The 23,220-nt window shown below is 40.5% G+C and overlaps 1 protein-coding gene across 1 annotated transcript; it reads right to left on the bottom strand.

Annotated features, from left to right (window-relative positions):
• Positions 1–446: 446 nt before the first annotated feature.
• Positions 447–23,091, bottom strand: LOC144798015 (uncharacterized). Its single transcript, XM_078668803.1, has 3 exons — positions 22,686–23,091; positions 22,071–22,414; positions 447–530 (listed from the first exon to the last, which is right to left on the bottom strand). The coding sequence occupies exons 1-3, from the start codon at positions 23,089–23,091 to the stop codon at positions 447–449; spliced, it is 834 nt and encodes a 277-aa protein (XP_078524929.1).
• Positions 23,092–23,220: the final 129 nt, after the last annotated feature.

Below are 23,220 nucleotides of genomic sequence, written 5' to 3'. Positions count from 1 at the left end.
AGTAGGGGGTAACTTCTATCCCAAGTGTCCATTTAGCTAACGCAAGTATCTGCTAGTGGTCACTCTTCATGTTGTGTTGCTATTTGCACTATTTCCTTGTCATTAGCATTTTAGAACCAAGGGTGGCATTGTTGGTCTAAGAAATAGTGATAAACGCAGAATTACTCTTCTTGTGTAATTATGCGTAAACTTGAAGGAATTTTAGGTAATTGCTCATGATTGCCCTACACTGAATTACATTAGTTACACCCACTCCTAATTATAGCTCCTATTTTACTTTCCCAAAAATCTGATGTTCTGGAGACAACACTCACTCTTTCAGCCACACCACTCTAATATGTTTACTCATGTCTTATAAAACGTTATCTTGAGTCATCTCATCCAGCCATGATTTCTTTCATAAATGATATGTTCCAATTCACCTACCACATCAGACACCAATGCCATCACACATTAATCCAGAAACATCTCATTCTGTCCCTCATAGTGGGAAAACTGAGAATAACAACCAGATCGTACATTAATTCTTCCTGAAATGTGAACACAATCAGAAATATGTTCAAGCAGCTTTGACAAAATTTAAACCAGTCTTGCCGCAATTTTTCCTGATTTTTTAAAAGATAAACTAAAGGTTTATGATAAGTCCTGAACTCAAAAGATTTTAACTATAACTTATATTTTTTCAATTTTTCTACACTCCAGACGCAGGCTAGCACTTTATGCTCAACTGTCAAATATCTTTAGTCCACTTCAGATAAGGCACTTGATGCAGATGCGATCGTCTTTATAACCCTTCTCCTCTATTGTCCATTATGATAATATTCTTCCGATCTTGAAGAAATATACTCAAGTTTAGAGTTTTAAGAATGGCCTCCTTAAGGGTTTTGAATTCTGGAACCTATTCCTACTCATTTATACATGCAAATTTCATGTTATTTTTTAAACAAGTTTCTCAAAGGTGTAGAAACTATTGAAAACCCATTAAGAATGTTTTCATAAGCCTAAATATGACTTTAAATGATCTTTGCTGTTGGGAGTCAATCCCTCAGCCGTTCTCGCATGTCCTAAACATTCAACCTCTTCCAACCTTCTGTATTAATTTTAAAGACACATACCATTGCTTTTGGATTCATTTTGTGTCGTAAAAGACTTGATGTACCACTACAGACTTTTAACATTCTCTATAGGTTGAGCAAGTGTTGGATTGTTTGGTTACAATAACTGCTTTTGGATTTCATTATTAGAGATTAGAATCTAACTTTAAGCTGCCACTAATGTACTTTTCAGTAATGTCACAGAAATCCCACTTAGTGACAATAATCTTAAATGCTGCAACATGCAACTCTATTGGTTTAATAATTAATTGATGTCTATTGTAAACTTATGTTCCATAATATTAGAAGGTTCCTCAACAAGTTGTAACTGTTATCTTTCTAAAGCTTCCATAAACATATCAAAGCTAATTGCACTAGTGCTGTGAGGTGGAGAAATAAGCAACAAGCGTTCAAGTGATTCTTCACCAAATCATATTTGGCGCCAGATGTACAGAGCATTTTTGAGGTCACAATAGCTTGATTCTGCGTCTAAAACCACAAAAAATCAGTTTTTAATGTATAAACACCAAACTCCATATCTACAGAATTGCAATTTCGTTTTGCGATTCAGAATTTAGATGGGGCATGTTTAGGGTGTCCTTTGTAAATTTCAAATTGTAGTGGCAAGCATGATGTTTTGTTTCTGAAATGTGGTCGCAAAAAAATTCTATTTTATTGACACAGGAAAGGAGGTGGTAACCCGTTCGCCAATGGGAAGAGATCACCGTGGGACCCCTTTTCCTTTAAAAAACAATACTGTTTTTAAGGGCAGGCAGTGGTTCCACAGCCTACTCTTAAAAAATGATAGTTAAACATTTAGTTGTATTTTTTTGAACCGCATCACATTTTCCTTTAAGGAAAACAGCCTTCAAGGAGGTCGGTTGAACCCAGCAGGCCACCATTCCTGTGATGTCTATCATTTCTAAAGGGCTTCAAACTGCAACCTACCTCATTAATATTCATGAGGTAGTTTGATTTGTGAACCACTAGGAATCGCTAATTTAATTAAAAAAATGTTTCCTATATTATGGAGTAGAGTTTTCCTAATTGTAATTTGCAAAAATTGAAACTTGCAAATGGCTGTCCCTAATATTAGTACATTGGGCAGTTAGTCGCACTGCTTTTTTCAAGTAGAAAGCAAAAGACTTGCCATCAATTGCCACCATAATTATAAAAAAGGCATAACCAATGTTTCTAGTTTATTGAGGGTTCACTTGGTTCCTGCATGAAAGGTAGGGGAAGATTAACATGTTGCATAGCTGGGACATTCTTAATTAAACATACCAGGCACAAATAAATTATTCTTGAAAAACTGCTGACATGCTTCAAAAGTATAGATTATTATGTATGCTAAGGACAGAGCGTGACACAGAAGATTTATTAAACAATAGAAAAGCACTGGAGTTTATGCACCTTGGGTGTAGTTAGTTACAGAACAAAGTCAAACCTTTAATGAGTCATGGCGTATTAGAGCAATTTCACCTACACAGTATGTCAGCAATCTGTGGAAATAGGAATGAATGCACATGAAACAACACTCAAAATGTCTGCTGCCTAATGACATTAAAGCAGGGTTATTTGTGACACGCTGCAACTCCTTTCTGCTGCTTGCCTGTATATTGACAAGACCATCAATGAAAATTGCTGGTATGAGTGGGTCTCTTCACTGTCCACTGATTGCTGACTGAAGCTGGCTCATGATGCAGCGTGAACGTTGCTGCATTGTGATGTTCTCTATTAGGTGCTGTGTTACTCTTAAACTGATACTAAAATCTCTCTTCTTCCTTTCCTTATCACAGGAGCATGAAACTGGGTTGAACCTACTGACCAATGCAATTAGGATAGATTTCATTTAGCATATATACAGCCCCATTTCATTGGAATGGAAACTAGCTGGGTAAAAGATGGCTAATTAGCTCAATGTTTCAGATACTTGCTGCCACTTAAAGAATATGTTTGCCAGACTTAGTTAAAAAGTAGCTTTCATTAGGAGCTCACGTTATAGATGTCAACTGCTGCTCCTGGAATTCCACTCAATAACACACTGCAGAATTACAGGGATAGTGGCTAAGGTAGGAGATAACCAAGCACGAACACACAGAACCGTATTAGACGTGGTCAACAGAATAACATATTAATCATTACACTGCTTTGCAGACTGCGGCATTATGGAAACTCTGTACCTTATGCTTTGTTTTACAATCGGGGCAATGTGGAAAGCACCACAAATGTTTCACATCTTGGAACAATTCACTTCTGTGATCAGTAACCTGTAGGTATTAAGTAATGATCATGTGTCCTTGCATCTGAGGAACTATGACATTCTGAGTAAACCTGGTGTTAGTTCTGGATTTGCAGTTGCCATCTTTCTATTGAGGCACTGTATACCCAATTTTTAGAGTTAGCCTGGTCTGCGCGGTTACCTGCAAATGTTTTATCTTCACCCCTCCTATTTTTGCTGAATTTGTTTTTAGGGGTGTTCGGACTTTGTACACTTTACCACAGCAAACCTGTGCCAAACACTTGTGCTCACTCCCTGCAATAAGGTAACAACTGCTTACACCCGATTGCCATATTTAATTTACTTATAAGTCCATAGCAAAGAAGTATACCATATACCCAGGGCCTGAAAATGAAATGCTACTTGTGGGCCTGCGCTGTACAAAAGGGGGTGGTGATGGACGAAGTATCTGAACCAATCAAACAATAACACCCAGTCAACAGATCTGGGTTTAATCCATCACCATTCTTTAGCCCACTCTGTCACCCCAGTTCAGACATGGCCATATGCAAATCAGTCTGACCCTGTGCCTCATTGGAACAGTCCAGCCCAAACTGCCAAGCCATGCCTTCCCTGGACCGGACTCAAGCTTCCTAGGACCGGTTTCTGGCATTACAGCCATCTTCAGCCAGGCTTGCTTGAATCCAGTGGCAAAGTGAGCAAGGGACTCACGTCTGAGCATACCCTGCCAACTTATGGACTGCCCTACTGCCTGAATTCTGCTGTGAACCCTCAGAGAACTGCCATGCTGCTTGAGCCCTGTTTCAGTGCTTGAATGTAAGATTACCAGGGTGACTCTAAGGGCTAGTTGACTGGCCTCCTGATCAGGGCCTCAGGGACCGAAAAGGCTCCAACCATCTTGAAACCTCACCTGGAGCCAACCTGAGTGATATCTCCAAGTTAAGTCTGACTGCTTTGTGACTAGCTTCCAGAGGGTTAAGCGCAGGGTAATTTAGTGACTTTAATACTTCACCCTGACAGGGAATGTGGCCATCGCTTGAGCACGGTTAACATCCCTCTCAACCAGCAACTCAATTATTTACAACAATCAAACCTGTTTCTCTTCTGACCTTCACAAATATTTGTCTTTTGTGCACCCAGTGTTACAAATAGTACTCCTGGGAAGTGTGACAGACTCTGAAGTACTGAAATAGTTCATTTATTGCCTTACAGAATTGCTTGTAAAAACTACAGTATTTTAGTCAACTGGTTTGAGCACTTGTACTCTGAAGCATTTTTCAAGTGGATGGCTATAACTTCTAGTCTGCAAAGTCGGACTGGCCATGCAAGTAATTGTACCATGCCATAGTGTAGTAACAGCCTGGGTTTTTCACCAGACTAGCACCTCTAAATGGATGAACCAACATACATATTGATTGATATTTTGAAGCTGCCTCACTTGTCAGAACTGACCCATATAACACATGCATGATAAGAAAGCTTTAAGGAACTGCAAGAGCTCTGCCCAGTAGCACATTGTCATTTGCAGAATGACATTGAGCCTCCCTTGTTGGGCTCCCGACCAGGAGGTAAATTCAGAATTGTATCTGGGGAAAGTAGAGTGAAGTACTCTCTCCTTTCCCAAAGGAAGGCTGGTGGTGGAGTGAACAACCTGAAATATTACCCTTAGCCAACTATAATTCCTTACTTTTTTTTGGGAATATTTTTATTAGCAACACGAGAATGAAGACAAACTTACAATTTTGACAATAACAGAACATAGATATCCGTATAGAGAAAATAAACAATATCACAGATTGGAGATAATTTCACTAATGATCAATATTTTACAAATTGAAACATTGAATAGTAAAATACAGAGGAACTACAAAAAACAAAGCAAAAGAAAGCAATCAGGAAACATTGCGGGATCAACCCAATAAGGAGGAAAAAATTTATATACCCTTTTTCTTCAGTCTTAATGTTAATGCAATATATCAGCTAATTTTTATTTTTCATATAAAGGTACCCCAGATTTTATCACATTTCATTAACGATCGGACACCTCTTTGCTTAGCCATAGCATATCCCATGGAGTAAATGTCATTAACCAATGCCCACCATTCCATAATATGGGGTGGTTTCGAGGAAATCCACGCTCGGGCAATGGTTAATTTAGCAGATGATAATAGGATAGTTACCAGAGCTTGCTGCTGATTGGTGACGGTATGTATATCTAATAATACTGTTGATGCAGAGAGCAGAGGCGGGCTCGCCAGTTTTAGTTTTAGTATTTTATCCATAGCTAACCAAAACTCTGTTAGAGCTGGACAAGAAAACAGCTTATGCTCTAGATTTGCCGCAGCCAGATCGCATTTTGGGCATTTGGTATGATCGCTAAAAGAAACGTTTATAGACCATTTAGAGACCCTTTCAGGTGTATGATACAACATACAGATTGTTCTATAATTCCTTACTTAACAACAAATATTGTAATTTGCATTTTGGGTTGTAAAGTTTCTTCTCTCCTTGTGGATATGAAACATCAGTCAGAGGCAGTCACCTTGCTGATGAAATTTGCTTCAGCTCACAAATGACTTGAAACTGGGGAGAGATCTGAATTCAGTTCACATTCTCAAACTGTGTCCAACTGCAAACTATTTTCCATACAAAAGTTAATAAAATGAACATAGATCAAGGAGGCAGACACATTGCTGAAGATGGTGCAGCCTGTCTTCATGGAGGGCACGGAAATCAATATCATCTGCATATGTAAGTTGTGTAATGCAGTGTTGGGCTGGGTGAACTATACTTATATGCATACTGTTCATTCAACCAGAAAACAATACAAAATTGTTTTTTGGGTTCTTAATAATGGATGTTAAATAAACCCCAATTCAATCAGATTAATTGAGTTAATATTACATTGATAGAAATCCACGGTTTGTGCATGATAAAGGCATGCCTTGACAACTAGTGCAGAACCCACACATCAATCATTATATTTAAATAACAATATTGTTGAAATTTCTAATAATAGTAACCAATGATTCTGGCAGTGTGCTCTAGGCTTTGTGTACTAGGAATAACAGAACAAACCTAATATATAGATGGATTATTGTAAGCTTGTCTGTAAGATCTCAAAAAAGGTGCAAAAGAAATTGGGCATTTCAGAAATGAAGCACGTTTGATGGATGTCATTGTCTTGCCACTTGTATTTACCCAAAGGATGGGTGTAGTAAGGGTAGATCAAATGTAGAGAGTGACCACTGAACATCATTGAACAACAGACAATCTGGTCAAATTTTGGTGTAAAGGACCGAAGGCTGAGCAAGTAGAGTGCTAAGTGGTCATGGAGGCGTGTGCGCAGGGCCTGGCCACAGTGAATGTATAAATATATTATGCCTCAAATTAAGAAAACCACCTACTGCCCCTCACATTTCTAACCCTCTGGTATCATTCCTGCATTAACATGTTTCCCTTCAGGAAAATCTTTCAATATAACAGCACCTATTCAAACAAATGAGAAATGTTAGTGCTCTAGTTTTTAATAAAAAATCTGTAGGGAGCGAACGGCCCAACTTGAGGCTTGTGTTGGAAGTATGTAATATTCTGCATGTCCGAATGTTTTATTGAAATGGGTGTGGCAGATATATGGGAACCCACAGAAAATGTATCCTCATTTTAGCACTCTAGGGCATTAATCATAGATTCCTTGACGATAACAATCTCCCCATATTGTTCATTTCTCAAGGAAATGCTTTATAGTTGACAGCTTTGTTCCCAGCAAGATGACTTCAGGAGTGCTAAACATTAGTCATAAATACAGAATGTTAAAACTCTGGTTGCTCACAAGAATATTGTGCGAAGCTGTAGTAGAACACTGTGGAGTTAACTGACAGACTGCTGCCAGTATTGAAAGTACATGTTTCAATCTGCATTTAACAATGTTTTACTTGGTAACAAGCCATAATATCGAAATAAAATATAGACTTGACATAATATTGAAGTAAAATTATCAAATGGACAAAATATCGAATGGACACAATATAGTAGTTAAAAATATCGAATTGAAGGTAAGTGATATCGATTGTCAAAATATAGAAGTCAAAATATCGAAGTATATAATATAGGCATTAAAATATATCGAATTTTTAATTATATCACATTTTTTAAAGTGTTTTGTATGTTAGTATGTGTGTGAAAGGTGTATATTATTGTTGTAATGTATGTTTAATTTATTTTAAGCAATGAATTTTATGTTATTTAATTTTTGCGTAGTTTAATTCTGTAGCGCGTTGTGGGTTTATAGGGGAATAGGGTGGGAAGTAATTTAATTATATTAAATTAAATATAAATTTTTAGAAATTATTAAATATTTTAAATTTAATTTAATTTGGCTTTTTAGTTCTGTAGCGGGTAGTGGGTTTATAGGGGAATAGGGTGGGAAGTAATTTAATTGTAATTAATTAAATATTTGTATTTATTTATTGGTATTCATTTTGAATTTATTGTTAATTAATTTTTAATTGGTAATTAATTTTTATTATTTTATTAATTGATAATTATGTTAATTGTATTAATTTATTTTCTGTAGCGGGTTGTGGGTTTATAAGGGAATAGGGTGGGAAGTAATTTAATTGTGATTTAGTAAATATTTTTGTTTTATTTATTGGTATTGATTTGTAATTTATAGTTAATTAATTTGTAATTGGTAATTCATTTTTATTAATTGGTAATTAATTTGTATGAATTGATTAATTGATAATTATGATAATTGTGTTAATTTATTTTCCATAGTGGATTGTGGGTTTATAGGGGAATAGGGTGGGAAGTAATTTAATTGTAATTAATTACATATTAAAAATACTTTTTGTGTATTGGTAATCAATTTACTGTTAATTCATCATTAATTGGTATTCATTTTTATTACTAATTAGTTTTTGTTATTGGAAATTAATTAGTTGTTAATTCATTATGAATAGGTAATGAATTTGTAATAACTAATATTTATTTGTATTTTTAATTGAATAATTAATACATAATATTAAATTGGTAATTCATTTTAATAAATGTTTTATTGGTATTGATATTTAATTTATTTTCATGAATATATTAAATCATTACTTTCCCTACTGTTAAACTCACTGGAGTGGGAATAGTATTTTTTACCCCTACGCTATCCAACGCTTTCTCTAATGTTGCACTCTCTGGAGTGGGAATAGTAATTATTACCCTCCCGCTATCCAACGCTTTCCCTGCTGTTGCACTCACTGGAGTGGAATAGTATTTTTTACCCCTACGCTATCCAATGCTTTCTCTACTGTTGCACTCTCTGTAGTGGAAATAGTAATTTTTACCCCTACGCTTTCCAACGCTTTCCCTACTGTTGCACTCACTGGAGTGGCAATAGTCATTTTTACCCTCCCGCTATCCAACACTTTCCCTACTGTTGCACTCACTGGAGTGGGAATACTAATTTTTACCCCTATGCTATCCAACGCTTTCCCTACTGTTGCGCTCACTAGAGTGGTAATAGTAAATGTACATACATATATATATATATATATATTGATATATATATGTATTAAAAATAAAATTGTATATTTATTTTTTTAACTTACATTAATTATTTATTAATTTTAAGGTTATTTAAGTATTTTTAAGTATGTTTTAGTTAATTAGATGTATTATTTTATTAATTTTAAATTACTTTTAAGACATTTATTAAAATTAAATATTTTTACTAACTATATTTTTGAGTTGATTTTTTTGTACTTACCTGTTTGCAGATAGGAATTCGATATTTTTGCATTCTATATTTTGTCCACTATATTTTGGTAGGTCAATATTTTGGCATTCTATATTCTGTCAGTGATCCGTTTTACTTACATGACTGAGAAAGATATTTGAGAACTCATAGAAAATATGTCCTTCGTCACATGGCAGATTGAAACACTTCAGACTTATATACTTGTTGTTCATGATGACATCTTTATTAAATCTTTACTTTCTGTTCTTTTATCAAGGCTGCTCATAAAAGTCTCTTTTTTTCTCCAAACAAAGATTGATATTTTATTCTTCTCTCTTCCTGTTTCTAGGTGTGTCTTGGGGTGTTTTCGGCCCATGCCCTCAAAAATGAAACCAGAGCACAGGTAAGTTCTTTGCTTTCTTAGTGTCTTTTTTGTTCCTTTCTGTCCTCTCTCTTCTATGTGTCCTTTTAGTTTTTTATCTGGCTTTCACTACAATGCATTTCAATGTGGCCCATATTCCTGAGCCATGTAATGGCTGCCACAACAATGTATTTAAAAGTGGACCATGTCCCAGAGTTCTGTAATGGCTGCTATGTTCTGCCCAGCCAATCATAAGTAGTGCCCTGAAGTACCTATAACTTGCGCCCACACCATGCACTGCTAATGTCCTCCCATATCTCATCACTCATGACATCTTCAATGACTTCATTGATAAGATCAACAACAATCAAGAGAGAAAATAGAAGTATTGGTAGTGGATCCACTCAACTTCCAACTGAAAATATCTACAAGCCAAAAGAGAATGGAACCAGGACAAAACATCTCTTCATTTGGCAATATTGTATTGTTTTTAAAAGCACTTAAATAGTGGCATGCTTCATCATCATGTCCACACAATGACCATCTAGTGTGTCTGGGTGGGCTTAATGTCACAAGGAATGGAGCACATCTAGGGGATTTTTGAAAATCTGTATCAAGTATCCCCAAAAATATTCTTTGTTGGATGCTGGGCAAGGTTAAAACACAATTTGTTTCTTCGTTAATGAACTTAGAAAGTACAAGTGTGTTTCTCTTTCCAATGTTTTGTGGTTTAATGCTTCATTTGTTTTTGATTTACTTTTTTCCAGATTTACAGGGACTCGGCAAACTAATCACAAATTGCATTTAAGTTTGTGAAATGCATGAGTGAATGCTGTAATCTTCACATTTATATCATATACAGTGAGGGTATCAGTAAGACCTGTGTGATAGTGTTTCCATTTTTTTTGTTTTTATATTTAACGGATTTGTAGTAGGGCCCTGAAGAAAGCCACCTCACCAGACACGATCTGGGCATAAGTGGGTTGAAACATGTCTACCTTTTTTCGCGGATGCAGGGGACTCCTAACATCTCAATAAGCACCCCTTCTGTTTCAAACCTAACCCAAGCACCCAAAAACTCAAAAAAGAATCTCTTTGGGATACTTAATGTACTTTTAATCTTTCCACAGATCCCTCATCTAGAAGAGCTTCCTCCATTGTGAGGTTGAGCTCGACAGGACACCCTAGGGGCCCGATTACGATGAGTGTCAGAACGTCTCCGACCTCAAGTAGGAGGCATTCTGGCACTCATCGTCAGTTTGACTTCCGAACACCTAATTACAATCTAGGCGGTCAGAATTGAAACCAGCTGGTCTTTCTGTCTGGATTCCGATGGGCTCAAGGAGATGGGCGCCCAGAAGGAGATCAGCCTGTAATCCCAATGGACGGCGGTTGCTGCAGTTGGGATTATGATTCTTGGTTTCCGACAGGCTTTTAAAGCTGGGCTTTTCAGCATGGAAAGGGAGTTTGGAGGCCCCTAATGCCTCTAGGTTGGGGGCTGTTGATCCCTGAACTTTGTGGCAGGCACATTGAGGTGCCTGCCACGCGATGCAGGGATGAACATAATCTCTCATTTCTCGATAGGAGCTTGCGCTATGGCCGGTTGACAGCCGTAGCACAAGCTTCCATTGAGAAATGGGAGTATGCGACCACACCATGTACAGTTGCATTGTAATTGTGGTGCCAGGACCGCCGACCAGAGGTCAGTCGTCCGTGAGACCGCAACAGTGTCAGTCAGTGGCAATTCCAACCGATAGCATACTAAGGCCATGTGCGTATGTCTTTTATTCTCCCCTAGAGTTTAACTACAGGGGGTCTCTTCTACTTTCTCACCAGTTTTAGCATTGTAGTTGTGAGTTTGTTTTCGCTCTGCAGCATGTGTGTGTGCGCAACATATATGCAATGAACTTCGGTCTAGCAAAGTACGATTCACAACTATTGTTTTTAGCTGAATTACCCCATTATTGAATGGTGAGTTCTGGAATGGACATTAAGATAATATTCTATACCGACTGGGTCAACGTAAGCACCTAGGTGGAACATGTGTACCTTGTGAGATGAGAGCTATGAGAGGGAACTTCGAGTGTCGGAGCACAAACACCCTGGAGGTACCCCTGCATGAGTAATTTAATCCCATTCTCTTAGTGCTTTCCCCTACATATTATCAAGAGTGACTTATTTAGGGGCACCTTCCCTTTGAAAGTAACGGATTCCAAGGATACCGAACCCAGGAACAGAAGGTAACACGTTTTGGGATCCAAAGGGTCCTGAGGAATTCCATTATGACCCAACACTGTGGGCACTTAAAACACGGCAGAAACATGTTGACACTTTGGCTTTAAGGAGGGGTGAAGTAACTCTTTATCTTCTTCTATCACCACCATGCTTCACGGTTTTAGACCTAGCCGGTAGGTCCAGGAATACATTGTTGAGAAGAGACACCACTGAGATAGTTTTAACCTTCACTGCAATTTTCTTTCAGGGATCCAAACGTATATATTTTTGTTTGTTTGTATTGTCTTCTCCTCCCTTTGTTCCACCCCAAGCGTTGGTCTGCACATAGGTGTATTGAAGGAAGCCCAATGATGAAGCATGTCACAATTTTGTGAGTGAAGGCAGTATTTTGTCACAGAGCACGTGCCACCTTTGGATTACAATTCCCTACTCCTCCGTGTGAATTATAGTTATGTGATTGGGGAGGTCATAGTAGTGGAATTGTGCCTCTCCCTCCTTCAGTGTGTGTGTTTTTTTAAACTGGGTGCTCTCTTGTGTCTGGACAAAGCTATACCTTTCTGAAGAGCTCTAATGGGAGCAAAACATGTGTCAGGGGTTGCTTGTATTCATTTCAGGTTGACTTGGATGGTATTTCACCAATCCAAAGCTGTTATACTGTGCCTGGAGTGGTAAAAGAATTTGGCCATTTTACAGTTCGGCATGGATAGCACCGTGCTAATCCTATGCTTAAAGGCTTTGCTGCAGAAATGGCAAAATACTTTGTCCCTTTCTATCTCGGAGTGGATAGCACTGTGCTAACTCTATACTCAAAGACTTTGATAGAAAAGCAGACATTTGAGGTGAGCAAATTTAGAGTGTTGCTGATGTTGAGGGTGCTCCTTGTGGCGGTCTTTACTATGGGGGCCCCCTGCGGGCCCCCATGGTGAAGGCGAGGTGGGGTTTGCACCTGGGGGGTACCATTTGCATACACAATGCGGCAGGCACCGTGCGGTGCCTGCCGCTTTGTGTATGCAACTGCATCCAATGCATTCATAACATTGCGGCGGGTGCTGGTGTGAACACCGCCCGCTGCAATGTTATGAATCCATGATGCGCCCGCCAGTGTGGCGTGCGCATCATAATAGCCATGGCGGGACTGCCGCTCCCATCGCGGGATGGCACATTTTGCAAGGGGATGGCGGGAGGGCAAAGTCCGCCCGCCATCCTAATGGGGGCCTTGTATCCTGGAGGTTTGAATGCCACCGAGGAACTATATTCAAGCCTTGAAATGTGAATTTATTGAAAACTGGTCTTCTGACGATAACGTTGTATGATGATGGCATCTAATTAAAGGCATTTCAGCTCGTGCGGTTGTGTTGAATTTTAGATATTTATTCTGGTACACACATATATATATTCACTGAAAAAACCATAGGTTTCACACTCGTTATAGTTAGGAATTAGCATTTAAAAAAACCTTTCAAATTCACTGAAAAAACCATAGGTTTCACACCAGTTATAGTTAGCTGAACATTTTACTCATACAAAACCATTGAAATTCCCACGTTATAGTTAGTTGGACTCACTATAACTCGCGCGCCCGCAATCCACTGCTGATGATGTCACATATTACATCATTCATGACATGGTCAGTCACATTGTGATGTGATGACATCACTGATAACATCACTGATGACATCATCCATGTGATAATACGATGCACCTCCTCACACTCTAATCTAACCTTTCATACACCCAGTGTTAAATACAAACTACCATTCCTCAAATTATTGACACACCAATACCAGTAACTACATACGCACTCACTGATTTCTAGGTCTACACACACATCCACTCATTCACACATACAATCACTCATACATACAGTCACTCATCAATAGAACACTATCATATCCACTCATACACCTATACAGACACTCACACGCTGACACTCATCCACAGAGTTACTCACACATCTAGTCAGTTATGCAAAGAATCAATCACACTCCCATTTCCTCAACTACACAGTTTTACACACTAAACCTTACTTATTCAAACATATACTAACACATACTTACTCTCTTTTACAATCACTGATACAAGTACACATTGATCCATACAGTCACTTACGCAATCACAGGCACCTCATGTATAGTCATTTATATATGCCAACTCCCACATGCACTGTGTTTTACATATGTACTTACTTGGACATGGAGCACTTTGAGAGCCATTCACTCACCAACACACCCATGCACACAGTAAACCACCCATACAGCTCTTTCCACATGCACTCTTGAACCCATATACCATATACCAAGTGAATCAACTGCTCACACATATATGCACAGAGTCACACACCTCCCAGCCACCCACACACACACTCACCCTCACATACAAATATTTGGGCAACCAATCAATAACCAATATAACCACTCATATATCTACTGATCAACACATGCAGCAGCTTACACAACAACAGACATACTGATGCACACATTCAGACAGTTTAGTTACTAACCAATGCATTCAGTAAGACACATTTAATCACTCACTCATACAGTCAGTCATGCACCTACTAAATCCTTCATCCAGATACTTATACATACACTCATTCTTCAATATATACAAACATATTTTTACTTTTCAGAAACACACATTCACTGGATGATGTCATCAGTGATGTCATCAGTGATGTCATTTGAGATGTCATCAGTGATGTCATCAGTGATGTCACTGACCATGTCATGAATGATGTAATATGTGACATCATCAGCAGGTGATTGCGGGCGCGCGAGTTATAGTGAGTCCAACTAACTATAACGTGGGAATTTCAATGGTTTTGTATGAGTAAAATGTTCAGCTAACTTTAACTGGTGTGAAACCTATGGTTTTTTCAGTGAATTTGAAAGGTTTTTTAAATGCTAATTCCTAACTATAACGAGTGTGAAACCTATGGTTTTTTCAGTGACTTTCAATGGTTTTTTAAATGCTAATTCCTAACTATAACGATTGTGAAACCTATGGTTTTTTCAGTGAATTTCATAGTTTTTTTAAAAGCAAATTCCTTTGCATATCGACTTTGTAACCTACGATTATTATTTTTTATTAGCTGTTTTTTACAACAATTAATTATATATATATTTTTTTAAATCACTTGTTTAATGTATATATATTTTTTGACATTTTTTCCTGGTGCACTCAGGGTGCGCACACCGTTAAGCTCTCCCGAGAGCGCACCGAGAGCGCTATTTTTGCGTTCGTAAAAAAAAAAATATGTATGAAAAGTAAATAATAATGCAAGACATTTAGTACCATACTTATAAAAGCAGTATTTTTGATTTACGAAATGAAAATGATTTTGCATTTCCGTAAAACTATCAAAACGTCACTCATGTGTAAGTGCCCCCGGAAGCGTCTACGTTCGCGCCGCGTAAGCGCCCCCGGAAGCGCTCCGCTTCATTGGTTGCTAACAGTTTTTTTTTTTACAAAGAATGAAATCCCCACCCATTTCCTTCACTTCTCCTTTCACTTTTGTGACTGCAAGACCTCTCTTTTTGCTCTTGGATCTTTGTTGAATTTCAATGGCTGCCAGACCATCCAACAGTGATGAAGACACAGAGGGATTTATTGATGGAGAGGTTCCTCAGCCCAGGATTAAAGAACATTCCAGATTATCAAAAAAAAGTAAATGCTCCAAAGGTGGAGTGCAGGATTTGTTTACACTATCCTGTCACGGGGCGACCCCACCAAAAAATATTCATTCGGAAACTCCACCATGATTTGCCACGTTGGCACCCCCAGAACTATGCCCGGGAGAGTGTCAGGGCTCTGGCACGAGAGGCTCCCAGGGATGGTGCCTCTACTTCAACCGGAGGACCAACTACATCAGTGATGGGGCAATCAGAGGAGCTGATCCGTAAAATTAAGCCTGCTTTTAATAGAGGCGTAATTAAATGCAGATATTGTGATCAGTTACTTTGCTATGGGGAACAAAGTGTTCTGCTCATGGTTCGAGCATTAGACAACCACCGCTGCCGTCCCCAGCCTTAATTTTTTTTTTCTCCTGTTGAGCAGTTTCCCATTCCCTGTTTTTGTTTTTGTTCAAAAAAAAGAAAAAAGAAGAAAAAAAAAGTTCTTTTCAGAACTACCTCCAATTCTCATCAAAGAGCTGTATTCTTAAAAAAATGAAAAAGAGTAAGTGAAGTGGAGTGCAGTGAGAGAGGAGAGGAAAATGAGTGAGAAAGCAAAGAAAGGGACGAGAGGGGAGGGGAAGTGAAGTAGGGGGACTGAAAGAAGGTGAGTGTGGGGAAGGAGAGTGAGGAGCAGGAGAGTGAACATGGGGAATGTGGATAAGTGAAGAAAATGTAGTAAAGGAACGGGGGTGTGGAAGGGTAAGAAAAGAGCAGTGATGTTTAGGAAAGAGTGGAGATACAGACTGGATAAAGACAAGTGAGTGTGAGACCAGGTAAGTAAGGCAGTGAAGAAACAGAGAAAATGAAACAAAAAAATAACAGTAAAAGACTGAAGGCCTCATTTATGCACCTGCCTCACAGCAGGCGTAAGACTGACGCAGGCCCTTTCACATGGGCTTGGCCCCATGTGAAAAGATGCATTGCTGGAGTTGCGTCACTTTTGTGACACATTCAAGCAATGCGTCACTTTTGCGCTTACAGATACGTCAGAAATACTGATGTATCTGTAACTTCTTGCGACATAATGTGTCATACATTAAATATGACGCATGAGTAGAAGACTGAAGGTCTCATTTATGAGGCCATGCGTCACTTTTACGCCACCAGTGCGTCACTTTTTGTGACGCACCACTGCTGTAAAAAATGCACCTTGTTGAGTCATATTTACAAAGTGACGCATCTAGGTAGATGCGTCACTTTGTAAACCCCTGCGCCACATTATACCTGCGTCAGGTGTAATGTATGCAATGGGGACGTATTGACACAAGAAAGGGTCGTAGAGGTGACGCAGTGAAATCTATGAGATTTCACTGCGTCACTTTTAGCACACCATTGCGTCAAAATCTTGCACCTGCCTCACAGTAGGCGTAAGACTGACGCAGGCCCTTTCACATGGGGCTGGCCCCATGTGAAAGGATGCATTGCTGGAGTTGCGTCACTTTTGTGACACACTCCAGCAATGCATCACTTTTGCGCTTACAGATACGTCAGAAATACTGACGTATCTGTAACTCCTTGCGACATAATGTGTCATACATTAAATATGACGCATGAGTAGAAGACTGAAAGTCTCATTTATGAGGCCATGCGTCACTTTTACGCCACCGGTGCATCACTTTTTGTGACGCACTAGTGCTGGAAAAAATGCACCTTGTTGAGTCATATTTACAAAGTGACGCATCTAGGTAGATGCGTCACTTTGTAAACCCCTGCGCCACATTATACCTGCGTCAGGTGTAATGTATGCAAAGGGGACGTATTGACACAAGAAAGGGCCGTAGAGGTGACGCATTGAAATCTATGAGATTTCACTGCGTCACTTTTAGGACACCATTGTGTCAAAATCTTGCACCTGTCTCACAGCAGTCGTAAGACTGACGCAGGCCCTTTCACATGGGGCTGGCCCCATGTGAAAGGATGCATTGCTGGAGTTGCGTCATTTTTGTGACACACTCCAGCAATGCATCACTTTCCTCTAAACACTCTACTTTAATTTTTTACTCTTTTTTTTTACACTGTTTTTCCCCATGGTACGCTCAGGGTGTGCGTACCGGAGAGCGCACCCAGGAGCACACCAAACGCTTACCACGCGAAAATTTAAAAACATATATATTTTTTTGCCCTTCAGGGTCCTTCTAGGCCTCCTTTAGAAAACCTAGGCGGTCAGGGGGTGTCTACTCTGCCCCTTTTAATTATTTCCCCATTTATTTTTCACCTCTTGTGTCTCTGTTTAGAGTCACAAGATGGTGGACTATGCAGACCATTTAGAATGTTTACAGACACCCAAGAGCCGATTAGCTTTTGAAATTTACAACCAATTAAAATGTTTCTTTGGTTTTGAATTTGTGTGTGATGAAGTTTCATTGGTTTTCTACTAATGAAATGGTTTTCTAATGAGAGGGAAACACAGCCATTTTGTGATAGTACTCTTTGAGGTACATTTGTGAGGTATTTTTGGTGTTTTATTTCTGGTGTGAAATTTACACAGTATTAACTCTTCTACTGCTTTCTAAAAGGTAAGTTGTTAATTTGTATGGGGAATTTAATACTTGATAAAGCTAGTTTAATATTATCTATTACTAAAAACAAAAAATTAAAGTGTTTTTTCCTGCAATTTTCAGCAAGAAATTTGAAAAGAATATGGATCTCAATGAGGACACCGTTAATATTAATTTTGAAATTTCTGCGACCTTTGTTGAGGCGAGTTTGATTGAGGTCTTAAATGATACTGTGGATAACACTATCCATGAAGAAGACCTTCTTTTGAGAGGAGATGGAATGGAGGATTTTAATGATGAGACTTTGGATGCTGAATTAATGGAATGTTTGGACTATATTGAGTTCCAGGAGTCATGTATGAAGAGTTCTGATGAGTAGATTCCTGATCAGTTAGAAGTTCTTCTAAATTATGAAAATTCTGAAGAATAAATTTATATTCATAAATTATAAATTGTTTGAGACATTTTTCTATTATTCTACTTGAAATTTATGAGATAGTAGTGAAATGATTGTGGTATAAAGTGAGACTTATAGTATAGAGTGCAACATTTCTGTGTTACATAGTAAGTTTACTCACAGTTACTTCCCTTCTCCCACTATATTTTCTCCAATGAACACTTCACATCTCTTCTTCATCTCATGCCTTCTTTCTCTCACTGTCTCTCTCTAATGTACACTATCGCCGCCATTTTTTGTATTTTCAGAAGACAGTGAATTGTAATGCTCCAAAGGTGGAGTGCAATATGTGCCATACTATATTTTGCAGAAAAGACCCCAGAATGAAGTACAGTTTTGGTAATCCAACTATGATTCGGCACGTGCAGAGGAGGCACCCCCAGAACTATGCCGGAAGAGTGTCAGGGCTCTGGCACGAGAGGCTCCAAGAGATGGTGCCTCTAATTCAACTAGAGGAATAACTGCATCGGTGAGGGGGCGACCAGAGCAGCTGCTCCCAAATATTCAGCCTGTTTTTAATGAGGCCTCCATCAAATGCAAAAATTGTGATGTCCTACTTTGTTACGGGGAACAAAGTATTATGATCATTGTTCGAGCATTAGAGAACCACCGCTGCCATCCCCAGTCCTAATTTTAGTGAGAGAGGAAAGGAAAATGAGTGAGGGAGCAAAAAAAGGGATGAGAGGGGAAGGGAAGTGAAGTAGGGGGATTGAAAGAAGGTGAGTGTGTAAGTATAACTAAGTTATAGGGAGTAAGCTTGACAGAAGAGGAGCAAGAGACTAAAGAGACGGAGAGAATGAGACTAACAGAGAGAGAATGAGGTAAGGGGGAGTGTAGAACTAAGAAGATAGAGGGAGTAAGACAAGGAATTAGTGAAGTGGATTAAGGAGTGTAAGGGAAGGGAAAACAGTGAAAGAGCGAAGGATGGAAAGGATGGAAAGAGAGGGAAGGAATGTAAAGGAGAAGGTCTGAAAGAAGATGAGTTTGGGAATATGGCTCAGTAACAGGGAGTGAGCATGATAGAAGAGGAGTGAAAGACTAAGAGGATGGAGAGAATGGGGGTAACACAGAGAGAGTGAAAACAGGGCAGTGAGTAAGTTAGAGAACAGAGGGATTGACAGAAGCAGTAACTGAACTGCAGAAAGAGCAGTAAGGGAAGGGAAAAGAGTGAAGGAGTGAATGATGGGAAAAGAGAGGAAGGAAAGTAAAGGAGAAGGTCTGAAAGAAGGTGAGTGTAGGAGTATGGCCAGGTTATAGGGAGAGTGCGTGATGGAAAAGGAGTTAGAGACCAAGGGCCAGATGTAGGTAGGCTATTATCGGAATCGGCCGAAAATACCGATTTCCGTCCGTTTCCGATCGGTAGTGAGCGTTCGATATGTAGGTGACCAAAAATAGGCTGATTCGGTAATTATACCGATCGGTATAATTACCGAGCAGTAAAATACCGATAATTGAATGTTACCTATCGGTAATGTTACCTATCGGTAATGTTACCTATCGGTAATGTCACCGATCGGTAATGTTACCTATCGGTAATGTTACCTATCGGTAATGTCACCGATCGGTAAAGTTACCGATCGGAAATGTTACCGATCGGTAATATCACAGATCGGTATTGTTACCGATCGGAAATGTTACAGATCGGTAAATAAAAGTAGGTAAAATTGAAAATCGAGATGTAGGGAGGCCCAGAAATACCGATTTTGCCTCAAAATCGGTATTTGAGAGTCGGAATTTACCATGGATTCAAATCAGGTGGTAACCAGGTGCAGCCTATAAAAAAGGACCCAAAATGCAATTCAGTTTTCACAATGGCGGCATTCTATGTAATAGCAAGACGTCTACGGCTACGGGAGGAAGGAGAGAGGGAATGGCTGAGACAGGAGCAGGTCTACAGGCAGAGGGTCACCCTGTTGATGCTGACAGAGGAGGAGATAGTACAAAGGTACAGGTTGGCTCCAGTAACCATCATGGAGCTCATCAGGGACCTTAAACCACTGTTGGAGCACCCCACCCCAAGGGCACATGCAATACCAGCACATGTGCAGGTGCTGTGCAGCCTCCACCTGCTGGCGTCAGGGAGCTACCAGAGCGTGGTTGCTGTGGCGGGAGGGGTGACCCAGAGCAGCCTCTCAAGGTTCTTCCACAGATTCCTTGACGCCATGTTGCACAGGATGGAGCATTATATTTCATTTCCATCCACCCATGCTGAACTGGTACAAACAAAATCAGACTTTTACCAGATGGCAAGATTTCCCCATATCATCGGATGCATTGATGGGACACACATCCCCATTTGTCCCCCTGCTGCCACCGAATACATTTACCGCAATAGGAAGTCAAGCCACACCATCAACGTCCAGGTGATTTGCAATGCAAAGTACGTTATCACAGACCTTGTAGCTAAATTCCCTGGAAGTACACATGACTCCTATATATTTCAGAACAGCGGCATCTATGAACGGCTGTCAGCAGGGGAATTTGGCGAAGGATACCTCCTAGGTAAGACAGAGTCTGCGACAGCATTCACACATATTGCAGTGAGACTTACAAGTATACATGTGACTAATGTACTCCCATTTCCCTTTTAGGAGACAGTGCATATGCCCTACGTTCTTTTATTCTCACTCCCTACCTCAACCCCTCCACACCCAGCCAAAGGAGGTATAACCGGGCACATAAAAGTACAAGGAATGTGGTTGAACGGACATTTGGCATCTGGAAGAGCCGATTTAGATGCCTTCACAAGAGTGGAGGCGCAAGGCAGTATACCCCCACAACATGCTGCAAAATCATAGCTGCCTGTGCCATGTTGCACAACTTGGCTGTCAAAAAGGGTACACAGGTGGAGTTGGAGGAGTACGAGGACCATGATGACGACAATGCCGTGCCTGACATACAACCTGCTGGAGTCACAACACCAAGTGATGGGAGATACAGGCGTGAGGAAATAACAGCCAACTATTTCTGAGTAAGTAATGACACACAGACAGGTTGTGAATGGAAGTAAAGTATTTATCTGTTGGCACGAACTTACAGCACTTAGGTGCAACAAATTAACATGTACAAAGGTGGGGACAACATGTCCAGGGTTACTTCACCCAAACTTTTAAAGTCACTTTCTCTGCCGCTTCCCAGACACACTGGGAGTATCCCCACTGCCTTCCTCCAGGCTTGAAGGCTCAGCTGTGCGCCTCCGGCCCCTACGAGCAGGCACCACAGCACTACCCAAGCTGCTGCGGCTACTACTGTCCTCCCCTTCAGCCACATCCAGGGCAGGATTGTGAGCAGCATTACTGATCATCATTGCCTCTAGGGCACTGGTTATTTTGGCTATGCCCCTTGTGACCTCTGCTGTATTTTGTGTTAGGCTTTCCTGCATATTGTTTCCTCTCCTGCATAGCTGTGCAGTGGCAGTGGCAAGGCGATTCAGCGCCCTGTTGGTAGCGCGGGTGTCCCTGCGCCTTGTATTCTCTATGTGGTCCATCTTATCGCACAGCTGCGTGATAGCAGACGTAATACCAGCAACTAGGTTGTCATTTGATTTTACCATGTCCCTGCTGCAATTGGCTATATCAGTAATGCCCTTCCCCATCTCTCCTACAGTTTGATTGAGAGCACGGAATTGCCGGTGGCAGGCCTGGATGGATCTGCCCTGCATGCGCTGGATGCGCACCATGCTTCCCTCCAGCCCCCGGAAGACAGTGCCTTCTCCAGTGCCTCCTGCAGTGCTGTGCATGCGGCGACGTCTTGGCATGGTGTCTTCATCAGTGTTTGCCTGCAGTGCAGCATGAGGCATAGGTGGAGTTTGCTCAGCCTGATCTAATGCTGCCTCCATCAAGGGCAGTGTGGCCACGAGTCGCCTCCTGGCTGGTGGTGTTGCAGGTGCAGCCTGTTGCATTACTGGGGAAGTCTCCGGTGAGAATACCAATGCAGGTGATTGTGACAGGTGTGGGGAGTGTGGAAGGTCGGGGGTGAGGCCTGTCTCCTCCTCCTGTGCAATGCCACTTGTGTCCTCCTCATCTTGCGATGGTTGCACATGGCTTGGCCCTGCCTCCTCACTCTCCTCCCTCGCTGCTGCAGTCCCTGGTGTCGATGTGCCTTGCTTGGCTGATGGTGCCCCTAGGTGTAAATAAGCGTATGTACATTGATTGTTACTGTGTCACAGTGACTATAAATAAATCTTTACACATTTAACTTTCATGATTCTGCAATACTTTCACTGCCTTGCTGATGTCTGTTCAGTTATACATGGTCTAATATTAGCAGACTACATTTCCCATTATGCATTGCTCCTGTATAGTGCTAGCAGTACTGGACTGGGCTTGGCCTGTGCTCAGAGGTTTAAGGGATGCTGCTTGGTATGGGGTGTTGTGCTGCGCATGCATCTTACCTTTTGATTTGGCTCGGGCTGAGCTGTCCACTGCTCCCAGTCCCACCACACTGTCTGGCTCGATGGTAGACGCCACCAACTCCTCCAGCTCAGTCAGGGGGGGTGCTGGATTCCTGCCTCCTCCAGTGACACCAGCCTGTTTATGCAGCTCTGCAAGCTTCCTCTTGGTTTGGCTCCTGAGGTCATAGAATCTTTTCTTTAAATCCTCCATGCTCCTGCTGGTGACTCCCACTGCATTTACCCTTTCCACTATGTGCAGCCACAGCTTTCGCTTAGCTGACTCAGCCATGGTGAGGGAGAGCTTCCCAAATAGTTGGGTGTGCACCTTGACCACCTCCTCAACTAGGAGTTCAAGCTCAGTGTTGCTGAACTTAATTTTTCTCTTTCTCTCACTGCTGCTTGACATTATTCCTGGGTTTTCAACACAAACAACTCTCCCCCTGCTCCTCTCTCTGTGTGCTCTGCTCTGCCTGTCTCCAGAACTTTCTAATGAGTTGCACCTGGCTGGGCAGGCACTTCCTGGGAGGAAGGGGGA

This window comes from Lissotriton helveticus, chromosome 12, assembly GCF_964261635.1.
Source record: "Lissotriton helveticus chromosome 12, aLisHel1.1, whole genome shotgun sequence".
NCBI lineage: Eukaryota > Metazoa > Chordata > Amphibia > Caudata > Salamandridae > Lissotriton > Lissotriton helveticus.
This window is presented reverse-complemented; position numbering and strand designations above follow the sequence as displayed.

Bases quoted from the DNA above. Each gene is read 5' to 3' on its own strand.
- LOC144798015 (XM_078668803.1), bottom strand. From the start codon at position 23,091: ATGTCAAGCAGCAGTGAGAGAAAGAGAAAAATTAAGTTCAGCAACACT. The intron at 22,415-22,685 runs GTAAGATGCATG...ATTTACACCTAG, and splicing joins AGCCCGAGCCAAATCAAAAG to GGGCACCATCAGCCAAGCAA. The intron at 531-22,070 runs GCAAACACTGAT...TTCACATTTCAG, and splicing joins TGCCTCATGCTGCACTGCAG to GAAGAATTAATGTACGATCT.